This window comes from Hypanus sabinus, chromosome 29 (assembly GCF_030144855.1).
Source record: "Hypanus sabinus isolate sHypSab1 chromosome 29, sHypSab1.hap1, whole genome shotgun sequence".
NCBI classification, from domain to species: Eukaryota; Metazoa; Chordata; class Chondrichthyes; order Myliobatiformes; family Dasyatidae; genus Hypanus; species Hypanus sabinus.
In genome coordinates this window covers 12,629,251-12,649,825 of record NC_082734.1, presented here as the reverse complement: position 1 = coordinate 12,649,825, position 20,575 = coordinate 12,629,251, and the positions used below count along the sequence as shown (strand labels likewise).

General features: G+C 44.3%; 1 protein-coding gene across 3 annotated transcripts in view; it reads right to left on the bottom strand.

The window, feature by feature from the left end:
- Positions 1 to 18,711, bottom strand: part of LOC132382998 (tubby-related protein 3-like) — a 79,657-nt gene extending 60,946 nt beyond the window's left edge. The window contains exons 1-5 of one of the 3 annotated variants that reach the window (XM_059953662.1): positions 18,627 to 18,711; positions 13,584 to 13,625; positions 12,034 to 12,085; positions 10,441 to 10,591; positions 4,522 to 4,668 (exon numbers count right to left, since the gene is read on the bottom strand). In XM_059953662.1, coding sequence (XP_059809645.1) covers positions 4,522 to 4,668; positions 10,441 to 10,591; positions 12,034 to 12,085; positions 13,584 to 13,597 — 364 coding nt within the window. In that variant the 5' untranslated portion in view covers positions 13,598 to 13,625; positions 18,627 to 18,711. Of the gene's footprint in view, positions 1 to 4,521; positions 4,669 to 10,440; positions 10,592 to 12,033; positions 12,086 to 13,583; positions 13,626 to 18,120; positions 18,539 to 18,626 lie in introns of those variants that run through there. The other 2 variants (XM_059953663.1, XM_059953661.1) reach the window with 2 other exon arrangements.
- Between the last annotated feature and the right edge of the window lie 1,864 nt (positions 18,712 to 20,575).

The following is a 20,575-nucleotide window of genomic DNA, read 5'->3' as shown; positions in this document are numbered from 1 at the left end:
TCAGCTTTATTTGTCACGTGTACAACAAGGTATACAGTGAAATGCATCAACAACCAGCACAGTCTGGATACGTGCTGGGGCAGGCAGTCCGCAACCGTCACCGCGCTTCCAGCACCAACAGAGCGTACCCACAACTTCCTAACTCCAACAGTACGTCTTTTAGAATGTGGGAGGGGACCGGAGCACCCGAGGGACACCTGATGCACCATCAATAACTCACACTGAGACGTAAGGCGAGATATCGGCTTTTATTGACTGGAAGAAGGAACCAGGAGTGAGTGTCCATCATACTATGTCCTGGAGACTGAGGCCGAGCGTCAGGCCTCAGATCGCCTTTATACAGGGGCCTGTGGGAGGAGCCACAGGAGCAGTCAGCAGGGGGCATGTCCAGACAGGCACATAGTTCACCACAACACCCAAATGCTCATGGGGAGACTGTGCCAGCTCCTTACCCACAGTGGCGGGATTTGAACCCTGATCTTCCGGTTGCTGGTGCGGGGTAAAGCCTTACGCTAACCACCACGCGACCGTACCATCATTGGACATCGGAGCTGTTCCGAATCGCTCCTGGGGGAGCGATTCTCCTGATAGAAACCTCGGGCAGCGGCCCCCCTCCCCGTTTCCGCCCGATTGCCCTCTGGAACTTTCAACCCTTTACACCCGCATTTCAAGCGGTTTGTGCTTTGGCTGTGCGTTGCCACCTTCCCGCAGAGAGGCAACAGATACCACTGCAAAAAAATTCAAGGACACGCCAAAGTATTGGAACATCCTAGAAATCGGAAAAGGGCAAATAAAACAAAATGGGAAAACGCAGGTCACAAGCGTAAAGCAGAAAGAAAAATAATATCAGAGAGGAGTGTCACTAAATATTTAACAGGGAATAGAGCAGCTAAAGTGGACATTGGTCCCTCTTGAGGCTGAGACCTGGGAATTAGTTATGGAGAGACACTTTTTTTAAATTAACAACTTATAATTTGTCTTCGTAAGGGAAGACATAAAAAAGCATCCCTAATAACAAAACCAGGAGATGAAAGAGAGGGAGGACATAAGCAGAATCACTAGGAAAAGGGAACAAACTAAATTATGAGGCCAAAGACCACAAAATCTTTGGTACACATCCCAGGAACTGTTGTGAATAGATTGGATTGAATGTTCCCAAATTCCCTAGATCCTAGAAAATGCTGGGAGTGGGGGGTAATCCGTCAGGTTAGAAACTCCCAGATACAGCCGCCTTATTCAAAAAATGTCTGAGGCCATTAACTTAACATTTCTTCAGGATTCAGGATTGTTTAATGTCATTTCCAGTTCACAAGTGTAAAGGAGAACAAAATCATAGTTACTCCAGATCTGATGCAGCACAAAAAAACACGATAAAGTAAAGAATACAATAATAAAAAAACAATAAATATAATTACATGAAATAGCTTTATGAAAATATACATTAATTGTCCATAAAGTGATGCTAGGCACAGGAGCACCTGCACATAAAGTGACTGACAGGAAATAATAAAGTATTGTCGGTGGGGAGGGTTAGTGGGCAGAAGTGTTGATTAGCCTCACTGCTTGGGGAAAGCAACAGTTATATTTATACATTCATTGAGTTACAGCGCAGAATATCCCCTTCCAGCCCTTTAACGTCGCCCAGCAAACCCTGATTTAACCCTATCCTAATCACGGGACAACTTACAATGACCAATTAACCTACCAACTGATGCGTCTTTGAACTGTGGGAGGAAACCCACGCGCTCATGGGGAAAACGTACAAACTCCTTACAGGCAGCAGCGGGAATTGAACCCAGGTCGCCTGTACCGTAAGGCAGTGCGCTAGCCACCACGCTACTGTGCCGCCTCTTGAGTCTGATGGTCCTGGTATGAATGTTACGAAGCCTCCTCCCTGATGGGAGTGCAACAAACAGTCCATGATGTTTTTTTTCCGGTACCTTTTGTAAGATGTTTTTGATGTTAGAATTTGTTATGATGGGGGGTAGCAGTGTGCTTAGAAAATCATAGAGCAAGTACATAGAGCCAGCACTGATTTATTAAATAGAAGCCTTGTGCTTGAGGATTTAAGTAGCAGGATAGTTAAAGGGGAACCAGTGGACATAGTTCACAGAATGGAATGCACTTCATCCATGGATGTATAGTTGTACAGATATAGTACTATATAGATGGTCTAGGAGAGCTATTTTGTTGTATTGGAAAGATCCTAATCCATCGACTGTTTTTTTTTTTGGCTCTCCTCCATCATGTCGTGTTTAAGCTTGGAGAAAATTAGAAGTCGGTCGTTTGGTACATCTCCTGAATTTGAGCAAACCCGGCGGCCTTTCATTCAATATTTCCACACGATTTTAATTTTCTTCATTTTTACTTTTTGTCACTTTCTTAGGTAATCTTTTTTCTTCCTCTCCGTGATGTTTCAGATTTGACCGGAAGGATTCCTCCCCCCCCCCCCCCCGCCTTTTTTTTTGTAATTATATCCTCAAATGGGATGCCCAGTCCTTTTTTTTTGTTTTAGGTTAGTTTAGGGTTTTTTTCCTTCTCAATAATAGAAATTTTGAGTTTTTTTAATGAATTGTCAAGAGGAGTCGTGGTTCCTTCTATATATTAGCCCAATATTATACAATACATGATGTTGACAGTGTATATTCCTTTCTTTGTTTGTACTTTTATTGAAATATGTATTTGATATAACTTCTCTGATTTGTATTTATCCTTTTTTTAAATCAATAAAAAAGATTGAAAATGAAAAATGAAATGGATGGTATGCAAGACAACATTTTTCACTTTGCAGTCATTGGGCACATCTGTTTACCTTGCGCGCCTAAGACTCTTGCACAGTGCCGTATTTGTCAATTTGGAGCAGAGACCAAGTTTGTAAATCTGGTGGGAGCAGAGGACGTTGGGAATGGCGAGGGTGGAATGCCGTGGGAAGGGTGTGGGACAGAAGCTAAAGAAGGAATGTCAGGGGTGAGGGGGGTGGTGTGGGTGCAGACACACCCAGCTCTGAGACAACAGGCAAGATACTTTGTTTCCAAACAATGGGTTTATTGATCATTACAGAACGTCTCTCTGATGCTTTCCTTGCCCTGCCCTCTTCCCACTCTCAGTCCACAATAGAGACCCATATCAGAATCAGGTTTATCATCACTCACACACGTCATGAAATTTGTTGTTTTATGCAGCAGTACACTGCAATACATAAAACTACTACAGTAATGTGCAAAAGTCTTCGGCACCGCAGCCTAAGGCTTTCACACAGTACTGCAGTAATTTTATACATGACGATAATGAAGCAATTACCCAGTTGAATTTCCAACAACATTTGATGATGTGTTCCATAAAAGGTTATTTCTGTGTGGAACGAGCTTCCAGTAGAAGTGGTAGAGGCAAGTTCGATAATGTCATTAAAAAAAAATTGGATGGGTATATGGACAGGAAAGGAATGGAGGGTTATGGGCTGAGTGCAGGTAGGTGGGAGTAAGCGTTTGGCACGGACTAGAAGGGCCGAGATGGCCTGTTTCCATGCTGTAATTGTTATATGGTTATAAACTAAAGGTTGATACATTGTCATTAATAATGGTTTAGTAAACTATCAGGAATGTGGATAAAGATCATTTTCATCGTGGCAAACTGTGAATTGTGGGATCTCATATGAAACAGTATTGGGTCCTCAACTGCTTAAGTAATCACTTAGAGCAGGAGTTCTCAACCTGAGATCCACAGACCCCTTGCTTAACACTGTTGATCCATGGCTTAAAAAAGGTTGGGAACCCCCTGCTCTCGAGGGTGGTGTTGAGTGTGTCATAGCCAAATTTGCTGGCAATACATAGAAAGATGAAAAAGTGGGACAAAGCAGTCTATATAGGAATATATATTGGCTACACAAGAGGGGAAAACCTTGGCAGATGGAGTATTACAGGAGGAAAATACAAGATTAATTGATGGATAGAACAGGAAGCAAAAGAAATCTATCCCATGCATTGAAGGATTTTGGCACATTCTTATTTAAAGCATAGAAATTTAGCAAGGAGATACAAGTAATTAATTTAGACAAATTGACCTGCAAAGAACGTGGAGTGCAAATGTTAGGGAAATTTGCCACAAGTTCGGAAGACTGGACATGGAGTTTTGCATACAGTTTTGTCCTCCTGGTTAAGTGCAGTTCAGAATAAGATCACTCCTTGAAACAGATTGATTTATAAGGAATAGTTGACTAGGTTGGGCCTTATAACAATGAGGTACAACAAATGGAAGGGTAGGCTCTCATCTCTATGTTCTTAGGTGTCATAAGCTTATCTCAAACTGACAACTGACCCCACCGACACACAATTATTCAGTCCAGCTCTATTTCAATCATAGGGAGGGAGAACTTCTCAAATCTCTTGAAATCCTGAACTCCATAGAACCAACTTATCATCAAGCCTCTCACCTTCATCCAGTGTTTCTTGACAAAATCCCAAAAACCTCACCATTGTTATCTCAACTCCAGATATGAAACTTACATCAGGCCCCCAACCATACCTTCTTCCAGGTTCCACGCCTGTTCCTTGTCAATTACAGCCTTGTCACGATTATCTTGGTCCAGAACCAAGCAGTCCCCGTTATCGAGAGACTCCGGGTAGAGCCGTGTATTGCAAATCTCCTCCACGTTGATCTTGCAGGAGAAATCTTGGAAAGGTGCAACAGTGAGAAAAATTGGAGTTAGAGAGAAAAAACTGCACCTATTTCTCTGGTTATTCTGATCACCTGCCAACTGACCTCCATGTCACCCACCACCATTCCAATCTGAATCTCTCCCAGTCTCTACTACGAGTATCTTCAGCTACTCAGTTTTGATGTCTCCAAGGTGACAGGCAGGTCTGGGTAGGGGTGTTCCACCGTGTTTAATTTCATCCAATTTACATCAAGATCGATGGTGTGATGATTAAATGGCACAGTTCCCTGGCTACGGATACATTTCTGAGTCAAATGCTCCTGGTGTTACGCTACAGGAACCAGGGTGAATTCTCCCGTGCTAATCTTGTAATTGCTCTCGTTCAGCACAGCCTTGACATCTCAAAGCCAAAGTCAAAATAAATTTATTATCAAACTAAGTATAGAGTCATAGAAAAGTACAGTACAGGATCAGGCCCTTTGGCCCATCTGATCCATACCAAACAATTTACAACTTCTACTCCCATCGACCTGCACCAGGACCGAAACCCTCTGTACCCCTACCATCTATGTATCTATGCAAGTATACGTGACCACATGCTACCCTGAGATCCATTTCCTTGCAGGCATTGATGGGAAAATAAAATACTACAGAGTTTATGAAAACCGTGAACAGAGACTGCAAACAATCACGATGAAAAAGAAGACAAATTGTGCAAGGTGAGTAGATAACACCACAAACATGAGTTGGTGAGGCAACACTTCACCTGCAATTGTGCTGGAGTTAAATCTTTATATCAATCAAAATTTGATGGCAATCTGTCCATGATGGATAATTTTTTTAATAATTTGAATATCCCCAAACTGACAGATGATGATCGGAGTTTGTTTGATGCTCCTATTTCAATGGCTGAAGTAGGAGAGGCTATCTCATCAATGAATTCAGGGAAAGCTCCTGGCCCTGATGGTTATATTATGGAATTTTTAAAAACTTTTTCTTCTTTCCTTTCCCCATGGTTATGTGAAATTTTCAATGATGCATTCATTAAGAAGAGATTGCCCCAGTCTTTTTATGAAGCTACTATCTCTCTAATTCTTAAAAAAAGATAAGGATCCTACCTTATGTGCATCCTATCGCCCTATATCACTATTAAATGTAGACCCTAAGATTCTTACAAAAATTTTAGCTATTAGGTTAGAAAAGATACTATCACAGATTATTTCAGAAGATCAAATTGGTTTTATTAAGAACCGGTATTTCTTTTTTAATGTTAGAAAATTGATTAATATAATTTATACCTCCTCATCTAGAACCCCAGAATGTGTCATTTCATTAGATGCTGAAAAAGCTTTTGATAGAGTTGAATGGACTTATTTATTTAATGCATTAAAAAATTTTAATTTTAGTTCTAATTTTATATCATGGATTAAACTAATATATTATAAACCTGTCGCTTCTGTTCTTACAAATAATCATAGATCCTCTTTTTTTCAATTATCTCGTGGTACGAGACAAGGTTGTCCTTTAAGTCCTTTATTATTTAATATTGCATTAGAACCTTTAGCCATTGCTATTCGTGAATCACCTAACATTTTTGGTATTACCCGTAATGAGAAGTTATATAAGTTATCACTATATGCTGATGACTTGTTGTTATATATTTCTGATCCTGATAGGTCTATTCCCGCTATTCTATCCTTGTTGGCTCAATTTGGTAGTTTTTCTGGTTATAAATTAAATTTGGATAAGAGTGAATTGTTCCCTTTAAATGCGCAAACTTTATTGAATGATAGGGTACCATTTAAAATTGTTACTGATAACTTCACTTATTTAGGTATAAAAATTACCAAGAAACATAAAGATTTATTCAGATTGAATTTTTTACCTATGCTTCATCAAATTCAACAACTTACTACTAGATGGTCTCCCTTATCCTTATCATTGGTTGGTTGGATTAATGCTATTAAAATGATGGTTTTACTGAAATTTTTATATTTATTTCAAGCTTTACCAATTTTTATTCCTAAATCTTTTTTTGACAATATAGATTCAAAAATTTCCTCATTTGTGTGGCAAAATAAAAAGCCCAGGTTAAGTAAAAAACAGTTACAGAAACCCAAAAAAGATGGTGGTTTAGCGTTACCTAACTTTAAATTTTACTATTGGGCGAATAATATTCGAAACTTAATATACTGGAAACAAGATTTGGATTCACCATTATGCCCACAGTGGGTAAATTTGGAATGTAATGATGCACAAGGATATTCTTTATTTTCCGTTCTTGGTTCTTCTCTTCCCGTTGATTTAGTCAAATTCAATAAACAGATATCTAATTACGAATTACGAATTTGTTTTCAATTTCGTAAGTTTTTTACCCTGAGAAATTTTGTTATTGATAGCCCTATCTTATTTAACTTTTTTTTTAAACCCTCTTTAATAGATCAAGCCTTTAGCGTATGGAAAAGGAAAGGTATAATATGTTTTCGTGTTCTTTTTTCTGAAGGTAGTTTGATGTTTTTTGACCAACTTTCTAACAAATTTAAGTTACCTAAATCTTATTTTTTTAGATATTTACAAATCAGAAACTTTTTATATAAAGTTTTGCCATCCTTCCCCAATTCAACTCCGATAGATTTTTTAGATATGATTTTTACCTTGAATCCTTGTCAGAAGGGATTAGTGGCTCTTATTTATAATATGATTATGAAGATACAACCAGAAATGTCAGGCAGAATTAAACAAGATTGGGAAAAAGAGCTTCAATATACTATATCAACAGAAAAATGGGGAAAAATTCTACAAATGGTTAATTCTTCTTCTATATGTGCTAAACATGCTTTAATACAATTTAAGGTGGTACATAGAGCTCACATGTCTAAAGATAAGCTCGCTCGATTCTACTCCCATATTAACCCTCAATGTGACAGATGTCACTCAGAAGTTGCTTCATTGACCCATATGTTTTGGTCATGTCCCACCTTATATAACTATTGGAAGGACATATTTGCTATCATTTCCTCAGTTTGGAATATTGATTTACAACCCCATTTTATTACTGCAATTTTTGGTATACCAAATGAGGATGGCAGTCGACTTTCCCCTTCAATTAGACGAATGATCGCCTTTTCAACCCTAATGGCTAGAAGGTCTATATTACAAAATTGGAAAGAAGTAAATCCTCCTACCACGTTTCAGTGGTTCTCTCAAACTATTTCTTGTTTGAGTTTAGAAAAAATTAGAAGTACTATTTTTGATCCATCAATTAAATTTGAAGAAACCTGGGGAGCGTTTATCCGACATTTTCATATGAGTTAATTTGGCCTTTTCCGGACCTTTTCTCTTTTTATCCTTGTTCTGGTATGGAGTTCCGGAGTTCTTGACACTATCATGTACATATAAACTATTATTATTGCCCATGTTAGTCTAGGTTTTTTTTTCTAATATATATTTCTTCTTGTATTTTTTACATTTTTTTTCTTTTCTTTCTTTTAGTGATTATCCTTTTTCATATATAATCAATATAGGTTTGACTGATTATTATATGATGTTTTTTTGCTGATATTTTAATAAGATACCAATATCTTATTATTAATTCAATTTCAAGCCTAATGTATGTACAACCTATTCAATATTATGTTATGTTATTTTTTTAATATATGAAACTCAATAAAAAGATTGAAAAAGAAAGACTGTGCTGGAGTTGTCTACTGTTTCCACTGCTCCCGATGGGGCTTTCCTCTGCACTGACGAGACCTGTCGTAAATTGGGGGACCGCTTCGTCAAACACTTCCAAACCATCCACTACAAGAGGAACTTGCTGGTGGCCGAACATTTTAATTCAGATTTCCCTTCCCACTCCAAAGTGTCGGTTCATGGTCTCCTCCTGTGCCAAGATGAGGCCACCCTCATTGTGAAGGAGCAATGCCTTATATTCTCTCTGGGTACCCTCCAACCTGATGGCCTGAATATCAATTTTGTACCCTGCCTTCCTCTATTCTCCACTCTGACCTTCTACCTCTTCTTACTTCCACTTGGGTTGTCTCCTCCTTCCCTTTATGCTATGGTCCACTCTTCCCTCCTATCAGTTTCCTTCTTCTCCGGCCCTTGACCTTTCCCACCCACCAGGCTTCTCCTATCACCTTCCAGCTATCCTCCTGCCGCTCCCCCCACCTTCTCATTCTCCTTCCCCCCCACCCCCCTGCCATCTCTCTGTCCCGACACCTTCCCTCTTCCTTCTCAGCCCTGAGGAAGGGGCTCGGCCCAAAACATTCACTATCTATTCTTCTCCGTAGATGCTGCCTGACCTGTTGAGCTCCTCCAGTATTTTGTGTGTGTGTTGCAGAGTCCTTGAAAGTGAATCTGTAGGCTGTGGAATCAACTTGGAGTTGAGGTGGCTGAAGTTATCCAAGCTGGTCAGGAGTCTGATGGTTGTACAGTTACAACTGTTCCTGAACCTGGTGGTGTGGGACCCCCTGCCCAGTGGTAGTGGTGAGAAGAGTGCATGGCCTGGATGTTTTGGGCTGCTTGTGTATCTGACACTTTCTGTAATGTTTTCCATTCCGGGGGTAGTAGTGTTTCCACATCAAGCCATGTTGCAGTCAGTCAGGATACCCTCCCAATTTACCTCTAATATTACATCTCCTATTAGCGCCCTGCTTGACCCAGACCCTTTCTCTCCTAGAGAAATCTCCATGTTTTGTTTCTCTGTCCTCCAACAAAGACCAATTCAATGGAGCTTACACATGATGTCAAAGATCTTACCCCTAACCCACTGACCGAGGGACAATCCCAAACCTATACATTAATTCGATGATGGAGCAAATCTTTCTGTGGCAAGTCGCTCCCAGCTGGGTCCACGAGACTAATCTCATATCCAACACTGATTTCACAACCTACAGACTCATTTTCAAGGAACTCTACAATCCATGTTCTCAATATTATTTACTTTTATATATTTGCCTTCTTTTGCACTTTGTTTGTTTGTTGGTGTTTACTTCTGCGTAGTTGAGGAGGAATTTCGTGAACCAGGGAGTGGTGGATCTGTGGAATTTATGGATGGCTATAGAGGGCCAGTCATTGTGTATAATTAAAGCAAAGGTTGATAGGTTCTTAGTTAATCAAGGCATCAAAGGGTATGGAGAGAAAGCAGGAGAATGGGGTTGAGAGGGACAATAAATCAACCGTGAAGGAATCCTCCAAGAGGACCACTATTTGTCATATAGGGTTTGGAGGCTTGCGTGCCTCAGTGACCCAGAGAGCTGTGCTGGCTGGAGTCGGGGCTTTATGCTTTGACTCCTGATAGGGTCGCCCATGCCAAACAGGTCAAAGGGTAGAGGACAGACTAAGAGTGGTCCACCGGTCTTCCAGGTTCAGGGGTTCAGCTCAGGGCTAAATGACCCTGACCGGTCAGAAAAAAAAAAAAGTTGCTACGCAAACAGCAATGCGGAATCCTACATCTGAGTTGCGACGGTGTTCCTGAGTCCCCACCCGGGGTCTGCGTGTCTGACGGTCGTGGAAACCACGAGGAAGGTATTGGCAAAATGAAGGAAGATCCTGAACACCGTCAAGATCAAGAGAGATGGAGGAACTTCACTACTGTCCTAAACACCAGCAGCCTAACAGGCAGTGACTAACTAACATGGTGGATTGGCATAGTAGATTGGATGGGCCGAGTGGCCTAATTCTGCTCCTATGTCTTATATACGTACTTTGAAAGTAAACTTACTTTGAACTTTGACTCTGCGTGAATAGACAACCCCCTCGTTGTGCAAGAGTAAATGCGGTACCTGAAAGAGCGTTAACACTCTGCCTTTCAAATGAAGATGGCTGCTTTTCAGGGTTCTTCTGGTGTCTGGGCTTCACCTTGGCATGTGGGTTAGCCTGAACCATGAGGACATCCTGTCGTTTCCGCCTCTGTTTCTGTTTCAAGAGATTCCGCTGAGAAAACAGGGACAAATAACCAAAAGCGCTGTTACAGCACGGGCAGAGTCAGAGTGGAGCTCCCTCTATGTTGTCCCAGTTACTTTCAGAGCAGGAACAGAACTCCAAACACTCGGTGGCCACTCTCTAGGGTGCACCTGCTCGTTAATGGAAATATCTAATCAGCCAATCACGCGGCAGCAACTCAATGCACAGAATTGTGCAGACATCGTCAAGAGGTTCAGTTATTCAGACCAAATATCCAAATGGGGGAGTGAGTTTGACTGTGGAATGATTGTTGGTGCCAGATGGGGTGGTTTGAGTATCTCAGAAACTGCCGATCTCCTGCGATTTTCATGCACAACAGTATCCGGGGCAGAGGTTCCCTATCTTTTTTATGCCATGGACCCCTACTATTAACCGAGGGGGTCTGTGGACCCCAGCTTGGGAACTGCTGCTCTAGAGTTTACTGACAATGGTGTGAGAAACAAAACGAAAGCATCCAGTGAGTGGGTGAAGATACCTTGTTAATGAGGGAGAATGGCCAGACTGGTCCAAGCTGACAGGAAGGTGACAGTAACTCAGATAATCAGGTATTCCATCAGTGGTGTGCAGAAGATCATCTCTGAATGCACAACATATCAGGTCACACCTTGAAGTGGATTGGCTACAGCAGAAGACCGGCAGACATACACTCAGTGGCCTCTTTATTACTACGTATAGGATGTTTAGGAGGCATTTATGCAGGCGTGTGAACGTGCAGCGAAGCGAGGGAGCTGGGTTACATGCAGGTTTGGTTTAACCTAGCCTCATGACTAGCAGAGACATACGATGATCCCAGTATGAACAGCACAGGTTCGATACAGAGAAATTGCCCCAAGACCCATCCCCAGGGAAGGAGTGGCAAGTTCATTCACTTTCAACCTTGCTGCTGCCATCAGGCAGGAGGTACAAAAGCCTTAGGTCCCACGGCACCAGCTTCAGGGACAGTTGCTGCTCTTCAGCCGTTCCTGAGCCAGCATGGATAACTTCACTCACCTCAACTCTGAACTGATCCCACAACCTATAAACTGACTTTCAAGGGCTCTGCGTGTTCTCAGTGTTAGTTATTTACTTTTGTATTGGCACAGCTTGTGTTTAATTGCACACTGGTTGTTTGTCGGTCGCTGTGTGCATTGATTTTATTGTATTTCCTGCTTAGCTGTGAATGCCTGCAAGAAGACTAATCTCGAGGTACAGCACTGTGCAAAACTGGTAGGCAGATAGGTCTCAATCTCGAACCAGTGTGGATAACTTCATTCACTTCAACACTGATTTATTTTCCTGCAAGAAAATTAATCTCTATGGTGACATATATGTACTTTTCCGTATCCTGCCCCGAACATCTGGTGGGTGTAGACACTGACAGAATATCTCAGAGGCTACAATCACATCATTTCGAGGTCCGCCCAGCCGCCTACCTGATTGTCAAGCTTCTGCTGGCGCAGTCTCTGACTATCCTCGTCCAAAACACTGTGTGAGAAGCAGAGACACCAGATGTCAAGCTACACGTCACAGGGGGCAAAGCTGGGGGCGGTGCAGACGAGGAGGGAGAGGCTCAGAAATCTTGGCAAGGAAGGAGGTGCGAAGGTCGATGGGGAGCAGTGAGGGCAGCTAAGAGGTGCTGGCGGATTGGATTGATGGTTGAGGGGGAATGAAGACCAGACGGAGAATCAATCTTATTACCACTGAAGAACATTACTATGCAAAGTCTTGGGCACATACAGTATTTAAAACCGGGGTGCCTAAGAGTTTTGCACAGTCCTGTATTTGCCAACGTGGAGTAGAGAGTGAGTTTTGTAAATATGGCCAGAGAAAAGGATGTTAGGGATGGTGAAGGTGGCACTCTGGGGGTGGGGGGGGGGGGGAAGTGGGATGGCAGAGGGAGTCAGGGGTCAGGGAATGGCACTGGTGCAGATGCACCCAGCCCTGAGTCATCGGGCAAGGTCAATCGGCTTGCTGATCACTACAGAATGTCTCTCTGGTATTCCCCGCACCCTCTCCTCTCCCTTTTCCCAACCAGGATTCCCGTCTTCCCACTCTCAGTCCCGTATCAGAATCTGGTTTATCATCGCTCAGTACAATCAAATTACTACAGTACTGGGCAAAAATCCGAGGCACCCTAGCTTTGCCTAAGCTTTGCGCATCAGTGCAAGTCATGAAATTTGATGTTATGTGGCAGCAGTACAGTGTAAGACATATAGTATTAGTATAATTTCCAACAAAATTCAATAAATAAATAGTGTGAAAGATTAATGGTGAGTTAGTGTTCGTGGACCTTTCATAAATCTGATAGTGGTGGGGAAGAAGCTATTCCGAAAACACTGAGTGTGGGGCTTTAGGGTCCTGTACCATCTCCCTGGTGGCTGTGATGGAAAGAGGGCATGTTCCAGGTGGTGAGGGTCCTAACGAATGGATGCCACCTTCTTGTGGCACCACTTTTGAAGATTTGCCCACGATGGAGCTGGCTGGGTCTACAGCCTCTTGCAACCAGTCCGAATGGTCCCCATGGTGCATCTGTAGTGGAGTGGCGGTGAGAGGGCGGAAGGAGATGGGGGTGGAGCAGGTGGTGAGGGAGGAGTTGGGATTGGGTTGGTGGGATGGGACTGGAGCAGAAGATGATGGGCAGAGGCGTGTCTGTGTTGAAGGCGGGGAGAAGATGGCCAAGAACCAGGAGTAGGGGGTAGGAGGGATTGCTTTGGATCGGGGTGAGAATCTATGGAGCGCATCTGGGGGGTGTGAACCACTGACGGCTGATAAAGGAGCAGAAGCGGACAAGCGTTGCTCCGGGGAATATTTGTCCTGTGGGGAAGAGCTGGGGTGTAACAAGAGACAAGAGGAGAGCCTGAGAGAACACAGCAATATCTTTCACGTACAACCTTGGTAAATGGGTTCACAAAGCAAACTGGATCTCATAGGAAAGGATAGAAACCTATGGAATTAAAAATAGTAGAAAAAACATTCAACCTACCTTCCTGGGAGCATTGTAGAATAAAGTGAAGAATTCTCAATCCTGGGATCAGGAATGCAGCAAGGGAGTGAGTGAGAGGCAGATATAGAGAGAAGGAGAGACAGGCATACTATTAATAAACTGTCATTTGTCTAGTTGCCATGACTATGCTTCCTGTATCCAAGGGTTGCGGTGGATTCTTCCAATAAGGAAATGAGAGACCAACGCCATCATATTAACTAGCATCACACAGACACAATGCTGGAGGAACTCAGCAGGTCAGGCAGCATCTATGGAAATGAACAAAGAGTCGACCTTTCAGGCCAGTCCCTTCTTCAGGGCTGGATACAAAGGGAAAAGACGCCAGATTAAAGAATATGGGGGTTGGGGAAGGAGGGTAGCTAGAAGGTGATAAATGAAGCCAGGTGGGTCAAAAAGGTAAAGGACTGGAGAAGAAGGAATTTGATACGAGAGGGGAGAGAACCACGAGAGAAAGGGAAGAAGGAGAGGCACCAGAGGGAGGTGATAGGCAGGGCAAGAGAAGAGGCAAGAGGCCATGGTGGGGGAGTGGAAGAAAAGGGAAGGGGAGGGTGAACTTCACCAGAAGGTGAAATTGATTTTCACCCCATCAGGTTGGAGGCTGCCTAGACAAAATAGGAGGTGCAAGAGAGTGGCCTTGGGGCAAAAGAGGAGGCCATGTGCTGACAGTCACAACAGGAATGGGGATAGGAATTAAAATGGCTGCCAATGGGAAATTCTGCTTTTGGTGCTCAACAATGTAGTCCACCAATTTGTGATGGGTCTCACCAACGTAGAGGAGGCCGCATCGGGAGCACCAGATGCAATGGATGACCCCAAAAGATTTGCAGGTGAGGCGTTGACCTTGTGGCCCTGGGTGGAGGTGAATGGGCCAGTGTAGCAGTTCTGTCGCCTGCAGGGATATGTGCCAGGAGGGAGATTAGTGGGGAGGGACAGATGGACAAGGGGATCACAGTGGAAAACGGCAAGGGTGGGGCAGGTGAAGATGTGAATGGCGGTGGAATCCCATTGGAGATGGCGGAAATTGTGGAGAGTGACCTGTTGTATGCGGAGGCTCACGGGGTGGCAGGTAAGGACAAGAAAAACTCTATCACTGTTCAGGCAGAAGGAAGATTAACCTGCATTTGCACAGAGTACTTAATCAGATAAAACATCCCAGGGTACTGTGCAGAAATGCTACCGGACATAAAACTGACTCTGCACCACACAAAGATGTTGTGGAAGGCAACTAAAAGATTATTCAAATAGGTAGCTTTTGAGGGCCACCACCTCCTAAGGACGGGAGAGACGGAGAGATTTCAAGGGAGGAGATAATCAGATTTCAGATTTATCATTACTGAAGCTGTTCCTAAAACATCGTGTGTGGGTCTTCTGGCTCCTGCACCTCCTCCCTGATGGCAGTAATGAGAAGAGGGTGTGTCCTAATGGACTAATCGATGGCATAGTCATGTGATCCAACACACCACAGTCAGGTGATCACTATTATGTGCCACACCAACCATGTGACCCATCTGGGCAATTTTCCGGGCAACGCAGATTTCCAGCGTCTGCAGAACCTCTGGGAGATGGGGAGGGACACAGCTGGTGGCTGGGTGACAGGATTTATGATGAAAACTTTGGCGCGATGTTATTACAGCTCATTGGAGTTTGGAGTTCAAGTCCATCGCCCTCTATAAGCAGTTTGTACATCCTCCCATGAAGGTGTGGGATTCCTCTAGGTGCTCCAGTTCCCTCCCACATTTCAAAGACATATTGTTTATTAGGTTAATTGTCATTGTAAATTGTCTTGTATACAGGCTAGGGTTAACTATTAAAAAGATGGGTTGCTGGGTCATCGCTCTGCACTCTATCTCCAGTTAGATGAATAAAGTAATGGCTTTGGCCTTTTGAATATTGCAGGAGAAAACTTACTGTCCTCCCAGCAGAGGATAATATTGGAGTTTAAATCAGGGCACAGTGAAGGAGTGGGTTACCAATCTTTTTTTTATGTCATGGACCCCTACCATTAACTGTGGACCTCAGGTTGGGAACCCCTGCTCGAGGGAGTGGTGAACAGGACAACATTACATGCAAATTCCAGAACCTGCTGTGCAGGATGCAGAACGTGCCTTCTGCAACTTTCCTGACCGTAGGATGGCACTTGGCTGCATCACTGGCACACGCTGCCACACTGATAACTTTGTCATTCCGCTTTAAGCAGTCATTTCAGCTTGAGGAAGTGAGGCAAAGGTTTTCTCAGGGAGATGATAGATTAGAGCTGGCAGTCTAAAGCAGATCACAGCCTGCTCCAGCTGTCAAGAGAGTTTATCCCCCGCTAAGACTTCATCAACGTAACAGAATGTTTGCACTAACTTTCAGATCTGTTACGTGTAACACTGCCATTCGGTGCTACTTAATTCAGCTGCATTTAATGATCAGATGTACAGGTGTCCTTTATTAGCTACACCTGCTCGTTAATGCAAATATCTAATCAGCCAATCAGGTGGCAGCAACTCAATGCATAAGAACATACAGACGTGATCAAGAGGTTCAGTTGTTGTTGAGGCCAAACATCAGAATGGGGAAGAAATGTGATCTAAGTGATTTGTCATGGAATGATTGTCGGTGCCAGATGGGGTGGTTTGAGTATCTCAGAATCTGCTGACCTCCTAGGATTTTCACACACAGCAGTCTCTAGAGTTTATAGAGAATGGCGTGGGGGGAAAAAACAAAGCAAAAAAAAATCCAGTGAGCAGCCATGCTGTGAGCGTAGACACTTTGTTAATGAGAGAGGTCGGAGGAGAATGGCTGGACCGGTTCATGCTGACAGGGAGGTGACAGTAACTCACATAACCACACGTTACAACAGTGGTGTGCAGAACAGCATCTCTGAATGCAAAACACATCGAACCTTGAAAGGGATGGGCTACAGCAGCAGTGGCCAGTGAGAGTATCTTTCTTTATTATAGGGTATTTGGTGTTGGTACGTGGCCAAGTGGTCTAGTTATCTGAGGGTCGCTAGTTCGAGCCTTGGCTGAGGCCGCATGTGTGTCCTTGAGCAAGGCACTTAACCACACATTGCTCTGTGACGACACCAGCGCCAAGCTGTATGGGTCCTAATGCCCTTCTAATGTCCTAAGGTGGCGTGGAGAAGGGAGACTTGCAGCTTGGGCAACTGCTGGTCTTCCATTTAAAAAAAAACCTTGCCCAGGCTTGTACCCTGGAAACTTTCCAAGGTGCAAATCCATAGTCTATTGAGACTAACGGAGGCCTACACACAGTGTATTTGGCACTGAGGTCATGACAGATCATGACTGAATGTCCATGTGTGAAATTGGAGTGGCACCACCATGGACTCCCCCTCTCAGAAATCAATCAAGATTAGGATTGAGATTTAGTTAGAAATCAGGGAAGACATCAGGGGTGCCTATTAGTGGGGAACTATTCAGTTTAATCCTCCAGGGTTGACGTCACTGTGACAGGTTGCTGGTGATATCACGTGGATGATGAAAGATGAAGTCAGGTGAATTACGATCATTGTTAGATGCGGTGATATTGCTTTTATTTATGTCACAGACTTAGCTGAAGAAATGCTGAAAGTTTTTACTCAAAGTCTGTACCGTCCTTTAACTCCTCTTCCACACACAACTCCCCTTGCCTTAGCATTGTTAGGAGTTCCCAAACTGTAGTCCACAGACCTCTTGCTCAGTGATATTGGTCCATGGCATAAAAAATTAAGGTTGGGAACCCCTGTCTTGGCAGGAATGTCATTAGAGGATTGAGTTAATTGAGGGAAGGAGTTGAGGGGATTTCAGGATACTTCCCATACACTAAGTTGTTGAAGGAGGTTGGGAACTCACAAATACAAAACGTTCTGCAGATATTGGAAACTCTGGAGTCACACAGACACACACAAAATGCTGGAGGAACTCACCGGGTCAGGCAGCTTCTATGGAGAGGAATAAACAGTCGACATTTCAGGCCAAGACCCCTTCATCTGATTCCTCTCCACTGACCTGCTGAGTTCCTCCAGCACTTTGTGTGTGTGCTGGTAACTCACAATGGGGGGGGGCAGAAACACTTGTCTCATTTTACCACATTACCATGGACAGCCGCCACCACGTTCCACCTGCCATACATCGGCCCTCACGTTTCACTTCGCTCCTTCTGCCTCTGGCGTAAATTTCTATGTTTTTTTTAAACTCCCCCCAGCCTCAGCCAGCTCATTTTCCCCTACCCCCTCACTCGCCATACACCCAGCCCCATTGTACACCCTTGTCCTCATGCTCTCTATTTTCACACCCTTCACACTCAAGCTCACCTCTGGTATTAACTCATCAAGCTGTCTCCTGGGGCATACCCTTCCCCCTAAAGTCAACGACTCAAGTCCCGGAAAGTCTCGTTGCACTTCATTGTTTCTTGACCCTTTGCCCTTCACTTGGCCTCCTCAAAGAGCCCAGCGAGGACCGGATGCCACGGAGAAAGGGGTGCCGTCCGCTGGGTGGGTCCAAGACATCCCCTCATGCACCATAATACTCACAGATCAGTGTCGCACTCCGCTTGCAAACCATCCAGCTCAAAAGCCATCTTGATACAAGGCTGAGTGGTGAGGAGCGGGAGGGCTGTGCAACAGCAGCTAACTGTGAGGGATTGAGCCTTGAGAGGGCTAATCCCTCAAACGCTGACGTCCAGGTTAGAGAAATCGGATTGAGCAGGGATTAATGCAGAACAGTTGGGCTCTGCTCCCTGGTTCAGAGTGACTGGTTCATTTTTTTTTCAGAAACGGCAGCGAAAGAGAACTCATTACATCAGCGACCAGATCGCAGCCTTTCTCCAGCTGTCTGTCACTGGATCTCAGCTCCTCTGGCGCTAGACACTGGACTCTATTCACTCTGGAGCCAGACACGGGGCTTTCCCCACCTCTGCCCTTATTCCTGGTGGGAGAGAGACCGAGTCCCATTCTGCTGCCAGGCAAGGAGTCCTCCATCCTTTGATGCCCCATCCCCGGAGCCCCTACCCCTACCCCTACAGTCTGGGGTTCCCTACCTGCCCGTGTGCACTGCTTTGGAACTCCGCCGCTACTTCCGACTCCGCTCGGGTCCTCAGCTTCAGGCGCCCGTCATAAACAGACGTGGACTCTGTCATTGGCCCGCGGTTTCCCTGGCGACCGTACGTCACCATAAGGCTGGTAAACGCAACATACTCTGCGGATGCGGGTCGGGCAGCATCCGTGGAAACGAGCAAGCCTCCATTTCCCGCATTTCTGCCCCCACCCCCATCACCTACCACCCCACCACCCTCCGGGTCCAGCACATTATCCTCCGCGACTTCCGCCACCAAGCACATCTTTCCCTCTCTGCCCCTCTCCGCTTTCCGCAGGGATCGTTCCCTCGCGCCTCCCTGGCCCACACGTCCCTCCCCACGGATCTCCCACCCGCCACTTATCCCTGCAAGCCTAAGTGCGACAGCTGCCCCTGCACCTCCTCTCTTACCACCATTCAGGGCCCCAAACAGTCCTTCCAGGTGAAGCAACACTTCACTTGTGAGTCTGTTGGGGTCATCTATTGCATCCGGTGCTCCCGGTGCGGCCTCCTCTACACCGGTGAGACCCGACGCCGGTTGACTTCAACTCTGCTTCGCATTCCCATTCGGATAAATCCATCCATGGCCTCCTCTACCGCCATGATGAGGCCAAACTCAGGTTGGAGGAGAAACACCTACTCACTCCACCTCAAAGCTGTTATGGTCCACAGTTCAACTTTATACTTTACTATATTTAGTGCTGTAACTGACAGCACTTCTTTCTTTCAGAGATTTTTGTCTCCTTCCTAAGCCTCAGTGACCAGAATTCTATGCAGCACCCCTGCCAAGTTCTTACCAAGGTTTTATCATGCTGGAGATTAACCTCCCTATCTCTGTAAGCAATGCCCCAACTAATGAAGATGCCTTATTTACCATCTTATCTAACTGCTCTTGCCTCTTCAAAGTATTTTGGACATGGACACCAAGGCTCCTCTGTTCCTCACTACCTCCTGAGACCATTCGTGGTGCAGGCCCTAGCTTCCCAGAATGCATCACTTCACTTCTATCAACATTAATCTCTGACGGCCATTGCCAAGCCCCTTGCACTACCAACTCGACGTCACCTTGAAGCCAAAGGTTGAAAACCAGAGGTCAGTGAGTTCAGAGGTCGAAGATTGAGGTTGGAGAGCTGAGGTCAAGGTTCAAAGGTTGAAGCCCCTGAGTGAGCTTCTTTAGAGGTCAGAGGCCCAATGTTATCGGCCTAGGGCCAAGGGCCTGACTTGGAGTTGGAGGCATGTCTGTTTGTGTGAGAGGGTGGGAAAGGGGATTCTTTTGCAGCTGTTCTAGTTGTTCAGCTGAACATCGTGAGCACGCTACGCTGGCACCAGCATGTGTCGACACTTAGGTTGATTTGGACGTTGATATAACTGTTTGTTTCAATGCCATGTGATAAATAAATAAATCCATACTACCAAAAATACGACTGATCTTAGAGTCATCTGTGGGCTGACTAATTGTGATTCCAAACTCCACATTCAAATATTTCATGCATTTTACAAACAGCACTGATCCCTGTGGAACCACTAGAAATAGGAATTCAATTACAAAAACAACCCTCTATCATCACATTTTCTGTTGTCTAGTCATCTAGTAGCACCCTAATCACCAGCATAGATTTGAAAATCACAGCCAGATCTCCTGCAATTGCATCCTTTTCTTATTTCAAAAGTAAACTTTCTTCAAAACAAGTTCAAAGTAAATTTTATTATCAAAGTACATCTGTGTCACCATATACAACCCCAAGACTCATTTTCATGTGGGCATACTCAGCAAATCTATAGAATAGTAGCTATAACAGAATCAATGAAAGATCAAGTAGACTGTGGAAGCCAACAAACTTTGCAAATGCAAATATAAATGAACAGCATTAAGTACCAAGAACATGAGATAACAAGATAGAGTCCTTAAAGTGA